Source organism: Psammomys obesus, unplaced genomic scaffold, assembly GCF_907164565.1.
Source record: "Psammomys obesus unplaced genomic scaffold, mPsaObe1.curated_primary_1811, whole genome shotgun sequence".
Taxonomy (NCBI): domain Eukaryota; kingdom Metazoa; phylum Chordata; class Mammalia; order Rodentia; family Muridae; genus Psammomys; species Psammomys obesus.
This window is the reverse complement of record NW_026596051.1, coordinates 15,328,727-15,339,954: the sequence shown is the minus strand read 5'-3', so window position 1 is coordinate 15,339,954 and position 11,228 is coordinate 15,328,727. Positions and strand designations below refer to the sequence as shown.

The 11,228-nt window shown below is 52.4% G+C and overlaps 1 protein-coding gene across 4 annotated transcripts in view; it reads left to right on the top strand.

Moving 5' to 3' along the window:
* Gal3st1 (galactose-3-O-sulfotransferase 1) overlaps window positions 1–10,746 on the top strand; it is a 14,563-nt gene extending 3,817 nt beyond the window's left edge. Inside the window, exons 1-3 of one of the 4 annotated variants that reach the window (XM_055624236.1) lie at window positions 1,981–2,017; window positions 8,449–8,588; window positions 9,365–10,746. In XM_055624236.1, coding sequence (XP_055480211.1) covers window positions 8,458–8,588; window positions 9,365–10,505 — 1,272 coding nt within the window. In that variant the 5' untranslated portion in view covers window positions 1,981–2,017; window positions 8,449–8,457 and the 3' untranslated portion in view covers window positions 10,506–10,746. Of the gene's footprint in view, window positions 1–1,980; window positions 2,018–8,445; window positions 8,589–9,364 lie in introns of those variants that run through there. The other 3 variants (XM_055624234.1, XM_055624233.1, XM_055624235.1) reach the window with 3 other exon arrangements.
* The last annotated feature ends 482 nt before the right edge of the window (window positions 10,747–11,228 follow it).

Sequence of the window (11,228 nt, the reverse complement as noted above, 5' to 3'; positions counted from 1 at the left end):
AAGAGGAGGAGGAGGAGGAGGAGGAAGAAGAAGAAGAAAAAGAGGAGGAGGAGGAGGAGGAATAAGAAGAAGAAGAAGAAGAAGAAGATCAAGAACAAGAACAAGAAGAACAAGAAGAAGAAGAAGAAGAAGGAAAAGAAAAGAAACAAAGAAAGGAAAAGAAGCGGGGGTGGGGGGCATGCCTTTGATCCCAGCACTTGAGAGGCAGAGGCAGGTGGATCTCTCTTAGTTCTAGGTCAGCCTGGTTTATAAAGTGAGTCCAAGACAGCCAAGGCTACACACACACACATATATACACACAAACACACACACACACACACCTGAAAAAAGAAAAAGACACAGAATCAGGTCTGTCACAGCCACACCCTTGTTTTCTAGTACCAGTTTCTGTTCTAGTTGTATTCCTGTTGCTGTAATAAACCAAAAGCAGCATGTGGAGGAGGGTTTATTTCAGCTTCCAGGTTACAGTCTATCATTGGAGACAGGAGCTCGAGGCAGGAGGTTGAATCAGATAATGCTGTTTAGTGGCCCATTCTCAAGTTTATGTTAAGCAACCTTGCCAGGCCCGCTCGTCTAGGGATGGTATTTTCCACTTTGGGCTGGACCCTCCTATGTCCATCATCAATCAAGAAAATGCTTGACTATGGACCAATCAGGTGGAGGCATATGTCCTATTTCTGCTGTCTGATTCACACCATAAAGCTACCTTCAAACTAGGTCAGACCAGAAGGCAGAAAAGCCAAAGCATGCTAGAAAAATAAATAAATAAATAACTGCCTCATAGCCTAGTTCTGTGTGGCACCTCGAGGGTGGTCCATGAAAAGAGCTGACACATCTGTACCCTTCAGGGACTGGTAAGTAGGAGAAAGTCTCAAGGCTGGGCCTTGAAATGGGAGAACATTGGAAAAGGAACAGAATATCAGAAACAGCATACAGAGCCTTAAAGAGAAAGAGGATTTCTCTTAGAAAACTCAGGGAGGAACTGAAGATGGATAGCTCAGAGTAAGAATGAAAGGGACAGCATCTGCAGAGAATGGTGTTGGAGGACGACCTTGGCCGTCCCAGGCTTTACACTGTTATTAACTGTGACCTGCTGTGTCTTTAGAGCATTCTACTTGAACCATTATGAGAGTATGGACATCAAAGAAGGAATGGACTCAGTGACATCCCTCTGATGAGGGACAGAGCTAAGAGAAAACTGAGCCCCACCTAAGATTGCTGAGGTGGCTGTGCTTGAGTTTCAGCCTCGGAGACTAGGAACTGTCTCCCTTCATGGCTCTGGACAGTAGTCCAGCCAGCCCCACACATGCAAAATTCGTCCAAACTATGCGTGTGACTTGATTACTTGTCTAGGCAGGCTGCCTAGTGTGGCACACATCCTTTGATGAAGGGCTTTGTGCTCAGAGATGCCATGTTTCCTTTGGACTTCTCATCCTGTGGGCTACTCCCCTGGGGCTCCTGCAGTGGCCAATCACTTTCGTGGGTGGTGTGTCTTCGTATCTTCAGGTCTGAGCTCTTGGCAGGTGTTCATTTGGCCTGTGGCTTTGTTGCTCACTACTCTGCCTTAGTTTCTTTCTTGTTACTGGCCTGAGAGAGTACTTGGCCCACAGAGTAGCCACAAAGCTTGAATGAGCTACCCCCATAGGATCTGTTCACCTCTTTCCAGTTTTCCCCACAGCCTTTAGACTTGCTGTGGCTGTGTCCTTGGCCCAAGGGCACTTGGAACCTCGCTGAGCTCTTGGGTAAATGAGCTACCTGGCTTTTGGGGTCTAGAGAGGGGCGGGGATCACCCAGGGCTGTCCAGCAGAGGACAGCAAGAAGACTAGGGCACCACCTGGGCATTCCATTCATTATCCCTAGGGAGGGAGCTCATAAATATTCATATGCCCGGGGGGGTGGGGGGGACAGGGAAGGAGCCAGCCAGCCGCCTGCTGGGTATCATTGGAGCATTCTTGTTCTGACTGCAGAGGCAGCCTGGGTGTTAGGAGAGGAAAGGGGCAGCCAGTCACAGCTCAAGGTGAGTGTGTCCCCTCCGCCTCAGCACGGAACACAGAGGGTCTATTCGGTGCTAACACTCTCAGCCAGCTTTACCGGCCTGGGCAAGTTTCACAGTGTGCAGGCTGTAGTGGGTGAGTCCTGCTTCTCCTTTGGTCCTGCAGGGTCCTAGCTGAACAGGAGGATGTCAGGATGATGTGGCAAGGGTAACCCACGAGAACAGGGATCGATGAGGGAAACGACAAGGGAACTGTCTGTCCGAGGACCTGTGTCTGTCCCCATCGTGGGCAGGAGAACGTAGGGAACCCAGATTCTAGTTCTGCCTTCTTCTTCCTCTGTGCCCTTGAGGATCCTCCTGTCTTCTCTGAGGTTTGGCCTCCCTGCTTCTATGGAAACCAAGGTCTCAGAGCCATTAGTTGTCTGTAAGTCTCTGTTTTGGGCTAGTGGGTACACAACTGAATGGGGCTAGGCTGGGACCCTGGCCGGGTCACAATAATGATTAGTTCTGCAAATGCCTGGTCTGTGCCTGAGCGTTCCATTCAAACATTCAGCACTCCGTGATGACAGAACATTGGTGCTATTTTGGAGAGGAAATTAAGAGATCCAGAGAAGGAAACAGCCTTGTTTAGGGCATACAGCAAGCCGTTGTGTGTGTGTGTTAACATTAACATTTGTATTTAGTTAGCTATTATGGGAGGAAGTGAGAGTGTGTTGAGCAGAGGACAACGTTCGGAATCTGGGGATAAAACTTAGGTTGTTAGTCTTAGTAGCCAGTACCTTCACTACCTAGTTCACCTCACCTAGCCCAGTCTGTCCTCAAACTCACCATCCTCCTGCCTCCACCTCCTGAGTTGTTGGATTGCAGGTATGCGCCACCACACCTGGCTTCAGAGCCTGGCCCAGGTGCTGGCTCTTTCTGGCTCTTCCGTGTGGCTCTCACATGCATGTTCTTGTGCATGCATGATTGTCACATATGACTTTCATGTTTGTCTCTCTCAGGGTAGGACACGGGAAGTTTATTTATTTGTCTCTCTGAGACACTGTCTTGCTCTACAGCTTTCTCTGGCCTCTAACTCCAAATCCTCGGCCTTGTGCATGCTGCACAGATCATAGGCATGCCCCACCATACCCAGTAAAGAATAGGATATGCATTATAATCATTATCATCCCCACCACCACCGTCATCATCATCGTCATCACCATCTTCAGTGCTGGGGACAGACCCAGGGCCTTGTGCATGCTAAGCAAAGTCTTTACCACAGAGCCACACAGCTATACTTTCACGGCACCTTTGACATACACATCATGTATGACCCTCATAGTACTTGAGGTCACCCACGGGCTAGCTCCCCGGGTAGCTGTCACTGAGGCGGTAGCTTCAGAGCAAGGGTCCTATCCATGCTCTTCCCCCAGATGCCCAGGCCACGACATGTCATTTATCAAACATTCACCAAGTGCCAGGCTCAAGAATCTCCAGGGTGACTCACCTGCAAGCCAGTCACAAGTGTGTGTGTGGGAAGGGGGGTGAACCTCTCCTGTGAGATAGGAACAGGCCCCAGTCAACAATGACGACGACGATTAATTGTCATTGCTATTAATAATTAATACTCTGATCCCCTGTCATTGGAACCCCATAGCTTTGGGGTTGTTTTCCCTCAAGCCAGGCTCTTGGGTACCCGCCATCCTGTCTGGCCTTAGTGTGCGCAGGTACTCACCCAGTGCCCCTAGAAAGGCCTGCCTTCTCTTCTTCTTTGCTACTGTGTATCCAACATCTGCTCCAGCAGACTGAGACTCAGAGAAGGAGTTTTGCTGCCAAATTCACAGAGGCCAGGCAGCAAGAGGGTGAGGAGCCTTGAACACCTCAAGAAGCTGGCCCAGCAGAACCAGCGAACCATCGGCTCTGCTTCTCCTCCCTTCATATTGGCTGTCAGCTCTGCCCACCACGGTCAGAAAATTCTATGGTCCTGGGACATAGACCCAGGCCTTGACCTTTGCATTCCCGGCCCTTCCCAGACCGGAGTTGCTATGTACAAAGCAAGAAGCTACCCAGAGGAGATCCACAGATACTAACTCAAAAGCCTGCCCTGTCTTTACCTGCCGAATGACCCTGAGCAAGCCTCAGTCTCTCCATCTACAAAATGGGCTGATGGTACGACACAGTGGCACACACCGAGCTGAGTCAGTTAGTGACTATGGAAAAGCTCCTGCCCCAGGCCTGGCTTCTATCACAGATTCAAGTGGCCCCGTCAGGGCTCAGTACACGCAGTGCCCAGGTGAGGTTTGGAAAAAAACCAAAGAGGAGAATTAATGAACGAGCAAATCAGTGATGTTTCCTGGATGAGGGAACAAGCCGCCCCCGGGTGTGGGGTCAGGAAGCCCCTGATTGGCAGCTTAGGATGCTGGTCTGCCCCCTACTGCCGGTCCTCCACCGTGGACCTCCACCGCGGCAGCTTCTCCGGAGTTCCGGAAAGTACGCTGGTGAGTGGGGCTGAGCACGGTGGGCCTGTTAGCCAAGGGCCAGCCACGAGAATCTTGACACCTCCACCACCAGAGAAACTAAGGCCTTGTGCTCACTGTCTGTTCCAAGCCTGAGCCTTGGGCTGTGGGCTGAATTTCTGCCCAACCCCGCACCCCTGCACCCCAGCACCCCGCCCTCTTCCTCCAGGCTGGCGGACCGGAACTCAGCTGGCGGATTTGTGGTTAGTTAGACAGCATCTCCCAGTCCCGTACCACTATTCCTTACCTAGAATTGACTGACTGCTCAGGAGGCGGCTCTCCAGGGCCCGGTTAGACTCCTCTCCCCAGCTTCTCTCCAGCTTATAGATAAACAGACTCCGAGGGGCACTCTAGCTTGTCTGAAGCCAACGTCAAAGCCTAGCTCTGAGGGGTCCAGCTGGGTGTGGTGGCTCACGCCTTTAGTCCCAGCACTCTGGGAGGCAGAGTCTGGCGTATCAGTGTGAGTTGGAGGGCAGCCTGGTCTACAAAGAGAGTGCCAGGTCAGCCAGAGCTACATAGTGAGGCCTTGTCTTCAAACAAACAAGCAAATACACAAGCAAACACACCAGATGCTGGGGTCCACACCTTCCCCGCCTGACTGTTGTTTGTTTGTTTGTTTTTTAGTTTGGCTTTTGTGACACAGTGTTATGATGTAGCCCAGGCTGGCCTGAACTCTTGACCCTCAGCTTCCCCTGGGATTACAGCCATGTGTCACCACATCCGGTTTGCACTTTGTAAACTTTAAAATGTGAATGGGTGCATAGCTCAGTGGTAGAATTCTTGCCTGGAACACTGAAGCCCTGGGCTAATCCCAGTATTAGTTAGGGGAAAAAAAAGGGGGGGGGGGCAAAACCCCAAACCCGACCTAGAGGCAAAATACTGTCCCTTTTCCTATTAAATAGCATATGGGATCCTTTTAAAAACGCAACTGTTGTGAAAGTGAGTGACTTAGAGAAATATTTCTTTCTATACCTCTCCCCAGATAAGCTCAGAGGAATAGACTCTGGGAATGGAGAACACAGGCTGACATTCTTAATCCAAAATCTGAAACTGAGGATGATCTAAAATCTGCAGCTTCTTGAATGTCCATATGACGCCACAAGTGGAAAACTCCACATCTGCCCTCATGGGATGAGACACAGTCAAAACATAGGTGCACGACAAATATCGTATAAAATCCTTTCTGGCTATGCATTTTAGGTATATAGCAAATGAATTTCATGTTTAGATTTTGAGTGTTACCAAGATCTTTCATACGTGTAAACACATGTTCATGTAAGTATGTGCATTTGTATGCACATGTATGCAGAGTAGAGTTCAGAGGTCAGCATGAAGTGTCCTCTTTGCTGTCCACCTTACTTTTTTGTTTGTTTGTTGTATTTTTTGAGACAGGGCTTCTCTGTGTGGCCCTGGCTGGCCTGGGTCTCACTCTATAGACCAGGCTGGCCTCGAACTCAGAGATCCGCCTGCTTCTGATCCCTCCGGTGCTGGGATTGAAGGTGCACACCACACCCGTCTTCATCCACCTTACTTCTTGAGGTAGAAGCTCTTGCCAAACCTGAAACTCATTGCCTGCCTAAGCTGGCTGGCCACTGCGCCCCAGGGGTCCACCTGTCCCCAGAACTAAAGTTACAAGTGTGCCCTGCATCTGGCTTTTGCTTTCTAATGTGGCGTTAGGGAAACCGAACTCATCTTTATGTTAAGTAGCATTTTTACCAGCTGCACCATCTCCCAGGCTTTCCAAGATATCTCTTTATGCATATGAAAGTAACCCAGAATAAAAACGTACAAAATCAGAAGTGCCTCTGGGTCTAGGCATTTTTGCTGAAGTATGTACTCTCTTCGCTGCCCTTCAGTAGCCGTTTGCTTTTGTCTAGGCTCTCATGTATGCTTACCTAGGTGCATATATGGACTGGGAGGAGGAGTCATATCACTTTAGGATTTTCTAGGTTTTTTTTTTTTTTTTCTTTTTGAGGCGGGGAGGGGTGGACAGGGTCTCACTATGTAGCCCTGGTTGGCCTGGAACTAACTACACAGACCAGGCTAGTATAGAACTCGTAGAGATCTGCCTGATGCTGCCTCCCAAGTGCTGGGATTAAAGGTGTGCACCACCTTGCCTGGATAAGATTTATTTCTTCTGAAGTGTGTGTGTGTGTGCGTGTGCGCGTGTGCGCGCGCCCGCAGCATCTAGATGAAGCCATCAGGAAGCTGGAGTTGCAGGCAGTTGTGAGCCACCTGTATGGGTGCTGGGAACTGGACCCAGCCTAGCACGCTCAACCACCACAGAGCCACCTCCCCAGCCTTCTGTTGGTGTGTCGACACAAGACCTTATGTAGTCCAGGTTGGTCTCAAACTGGACATGTAGCTAAGGCTAGCTCCGTCTTCTAGATACAGGCTCTGTGTTCTTTTTGTTTGCTGCTTCCATTGCTGGGGAATTGAACAAGGGCCTCACGTATGTGTTTCCGTGGTTGGCTGGCTTTCATTTCTATTTTTTCCAAATATAGGTGACTTCTGAGAATGGGAGCGTGTGTGTATGATGTCCCTTTTGTTCCTTGCTGATACACACCAAAGTTTCTGTGTCTTATCAAGTTGCCGTGAACACCCTTGGCACACACGACTCTATCCACTTGTCTCTCCAAGTGTTTCCATAGAACAGTGGCAAGTCAGCGTGCCTCACTGACATTGCTGCCCTCTGAAAACACCCTCCCTGGCCTTTACCCAGCCTTACAGGATAAGCAGTGATTCTCCCATTGTCACAGGAGAGGGAAGATTTCCTCCTGTATGCTTTCTTCCCCCACCGATTGCCTCACTCGGTCCTTTTCTGTGAGGTAAACTTCCTAATTGAGGAGCCAAGGGCTCAGAGGTTGCTGCCACCTCTTCTGGGGGTTGGGCCCGCAGGGCTTCCCTCAGCCAGCAGCTGTGGGTGCCTTAGCTAGCTCTTCCAGGGAGGCTCCCGGCAGGGCTGCCTCCGGATGCACCTGGAAGCGTGCCACGCATGTGCTCACAGGGCAGCGTGTGTGACCTCCGCAGCCTCGGGGGCTTGGGAGCATCAGCTAGGGGAGAAGTGGAAAGTTTCAGACCTTGACTTTACACTCACGGGGAGGCAGAAAGGTCCAACTATCTCCCAGCTTCAACTCTCCCCTGGACTTTTAAAGCTCGGACCTAACCCATTAGCACTCGCATCTGTCTCCTGTGGATAAGGCCACCGTATCCAGATCAAACCACCCCCTGGGAGAAAAAAAAAAACAAAACAACCAAAACCAAATAGCACAACAACGGCACATCAAGATACCCTGTTAAAGCAAGTTAGTAGTTTTGTTTGTTTTTAAGACAGGGTTTCTCTGTGTAACAGAGCCCTCACTCTGTAGACCAGGCTGGCTGCAAACTCAGAGATCCTCCTGCCTCTGCCTCCCAAGGGCTGGGATTAAAGGCGTGAGCCACCACTGCCCAGCTGAGTTAGCAGTTTTTATCATAAGTACATTCCAAGCAGTATTTGGAACATAACTATACAACTAAATATCTTTTTCTTTTTTCTTTTTTTTTATTGCAGCAGGGAAGGCAGTGCAGGGGTCAGAGAAAGCTGGCCCTGCCCTCTGAGCTAGAAAAGATTCTAGCCTTCCCTGTGAACAGGGCCTGGGGCACAGAGTCCGAGAGGGGTTCTTCTTCTGTCCCTCGGAATGCATTCATTGTAAAGCCCAAAAGATCTTCAAAGAAGGCAGCCCTCACCCGTGTCCTTACTAGTCAGCTTAAAGTTAGAACCATGCTCCGCAGAACCTTCTCTCTGCCCATTCCACCTCCTCTCCTTGAGTTGTTGAGTTCACTGTCGCCTAGCTCTCTAACTCTCTGCCCCTGTCAGGATCCTGGCCAAACAGCAGCCTGTCCTGAGCTCTGGCAGCCGTGGAGACTCCTCGGGACCAACCTCTTGACCCTTCTGTTCTGTCTGTCTGTCCCTAGCAGTTCCCTGAGATGAGTCTGCTGTCCAAGAAGCCCTGGGAGTCCAAGGCCAAGGGGCTGGTGCTGGGGGCTCTCCTTACCGGGTTCCTGTTGCTGCTCTACTCCTATGTGGTGCCCCCACTCCACCCCAACATGCCCTTCACGTGAGTGACGTCACACTGGGAGCGGGCACCTTCATGGTCTACGGCTGAAGCTTTCTTTCAGACGGCTACCCTGCGCCACCTGCGCTGTGTGTGGGGCAGGCATTCTGGCACAACTCTTGGTGCAACTCCGGCCTCAGTGAAGTGGACAGAAGGGCAGAGCCTGGTCCACAGAACAGGAAAGCCACCTGACCCTGGCCGGTGCTTGGATTATAAGCTGAGGCTCCAACACGGCCACAGTAGGGACCGGGATGGAGATGGAGCGTGATTTGTCCCAGAACACGCATCTGCCACAGGGCCCGGGTTCAAACTTTTCAAACTTGGCTCTGGGTGACTCATGTCTCCCTTCCTAAGCAATCATCTCCTCACGAGGCTGCTCAGCATATACCTGCTGCAGCCCGTGCCTCAGTTAGCAGTACTAAGGTATTGGGAAAACATTGCCAATAACTGATCTAAAGACAAAACAAAACAAGGGGCTGGAGAGGTAGCTCAGCGGTTCTTCCAATGGACCCGGGTTCAATTCCCAGCACCCACGTGGCAGTTCACAATTGCCTGTAATTCCCGTTTCAGGGGATCTGACATTCTCACACACGCCAAAAGTGCAGGCAGAAAACCAGTGGACATAAAACAAACATAAGTAAATCCTTCAAAGAGTAGCTTTCTAGCATCCATCAAAAGGCGATTGGTTGGCGCTGCTGGGTCCAGCTCAGGCCCCTCCCACTGTCACACAACCCCTTGACCTCTCTCCATCCCTGTCTCCCCCCCCCCCCCCCCTGCAGGACCTCAGAGGCCGCGGCGCCCTGCTCCCCGGCTCCCAGTGAGCCAGAGGCGGCTACTCCCGCCAACGGCTCCGCGGGAGGGTGCCAACCTCGGCGAGACATCGTGTTCATGAAGACGCACAAGACGGGCAGCAGCACGCTGCTCAACATCCTCTTCCGCTTCGGCCAGAAGCACGGGCTCAAGTTCGCCTTCCCCAATGGCCGCAACGACTTCCACTACCCGTCCTTCTTCACGCGCAGCCTGGTGCAGGACTACCGGCCGGGGGCGTGCTTCAACATCATCTGCAACCACATGCGTTTCCACTACGACGAGGTGCGCGGGCTGGTGCGGCCGGGCGCCGCCTTCATCACCGTCCTCAGGGACCCCGCGCGCCTCTTCGAGTCCTCCTTCCACTACTTCGGGTCGGTGGTGCCGCTCACCTGGAAGCTGTCGAGCCGCGACAAGCTGGCCGAGTTCCTGCGGGACCCCGACCGCTACTACGACCCCAGCGGCTACAACGCGCACTACCTCCGCAACCTGCTCTTCTTCGACCTGGGCTACGACAGCAGCCTGGACCCGGGCAGCCCGCGCGTGCAGGAGCACATCCAGGAGGTGGAGAGCCGCTTCCACCTGGTGCTGCTGCAGGAGTATTTCGACGAGTCCCTGGTGCTACTCCGGGAGCTGCTGTGCTGGGACCTGGAGGACGTGCTGTACTTCAAGCTCAACGCTCGGCGGGACTCCCCGGTGCCGAGGCTCTCGGGCGAGCTGTACCGCCGCGCCACCGCCTGGAACCTGCTGGACGCGCGCCTCTACCGCCACTTCAACGCCAGCTTCTGGCGCAAGGTGGAGGCCTTCGGGCGGGAGCGCATGGCGCGCTCGGTGGCCGAGCTGCGCCGGGCCAACGAGCGCATGCGCCGCGTCTGCATCGATGGCGGCCAAGCGGTGGACGCCGAGGCCATCGAGGACTCGGCCATGCAGCCCTGGCAGCCCCTGGGCATCAAGTCCATCCTGGGTTACAACCTCAAGAAAAGCATCGAGCCTCAGCACGAGCAGCTCTGCCGGCGCATGCTCACGCCCGAGATCCAGTACCTGTCTGACCTCGGTGCCAATCTCTGGGTCACCAAGCTCTGGAAGCTCCTTAGGGACTTTCTAAGGTGGTGACTGATCTGGTTTGGCTTCCTGCTGCAGAGGGACCAGGCAGGGAGCCTCTGGCACCTAGTCTTCCCCAGCCACGCCTGGTGCCGCCCTGGGGACCCCAGGGTCCTGGCTGACCGGGACTGTTTTCTCTGCACGAGAGAGGCCCTAACCGAGAAGTATTTAACTAATGATGCCATTTTTAAAATTAAATCGCCTTTATTTCCAGCCTTCTCTCACAAGGGGAGGCTCAGAAGTAAAGGAATTTGGTGTGTTTTGTTAACTGGCCTCACTGTGTTTACTCTGGGAGGCGACCTTTGGAGGGTGTCTGTGGAACGGAGTGCGACAGAGGGGCCGCGATCCCCTATTACTTGCCCAAGTCATGTGTGGCTCAGGGCCTTCCACAAGCTGCCAAGACATGGAAAGTCGTGTGTGTGGCCGAGCGCTGGATATGTGCCCCCATTCTAGTGGACAAGCGCTTTTGTGGGTGTTCCTTCGACACAAAAGTGTGGTGGAGATTATGATTATCCCAGGGGACAAACCAGGAAGGAGGCGATATGACTGCTAAGGTCATACAGCAAGTACTTACTGACCTGTTTGGCGGAAGTGGCAACCAGATTAGAGCAGAGATTAAAAATGAGTGTGTGCATGAAGTGTGTGTGTGTGTGTGTGTGTGTGTGTGTGTGTGTGTGTGTGTGTCTGCATGTGACAGGGAGGCTGGGAGCATTCCATGGGGCGTGGGGCAGCAGG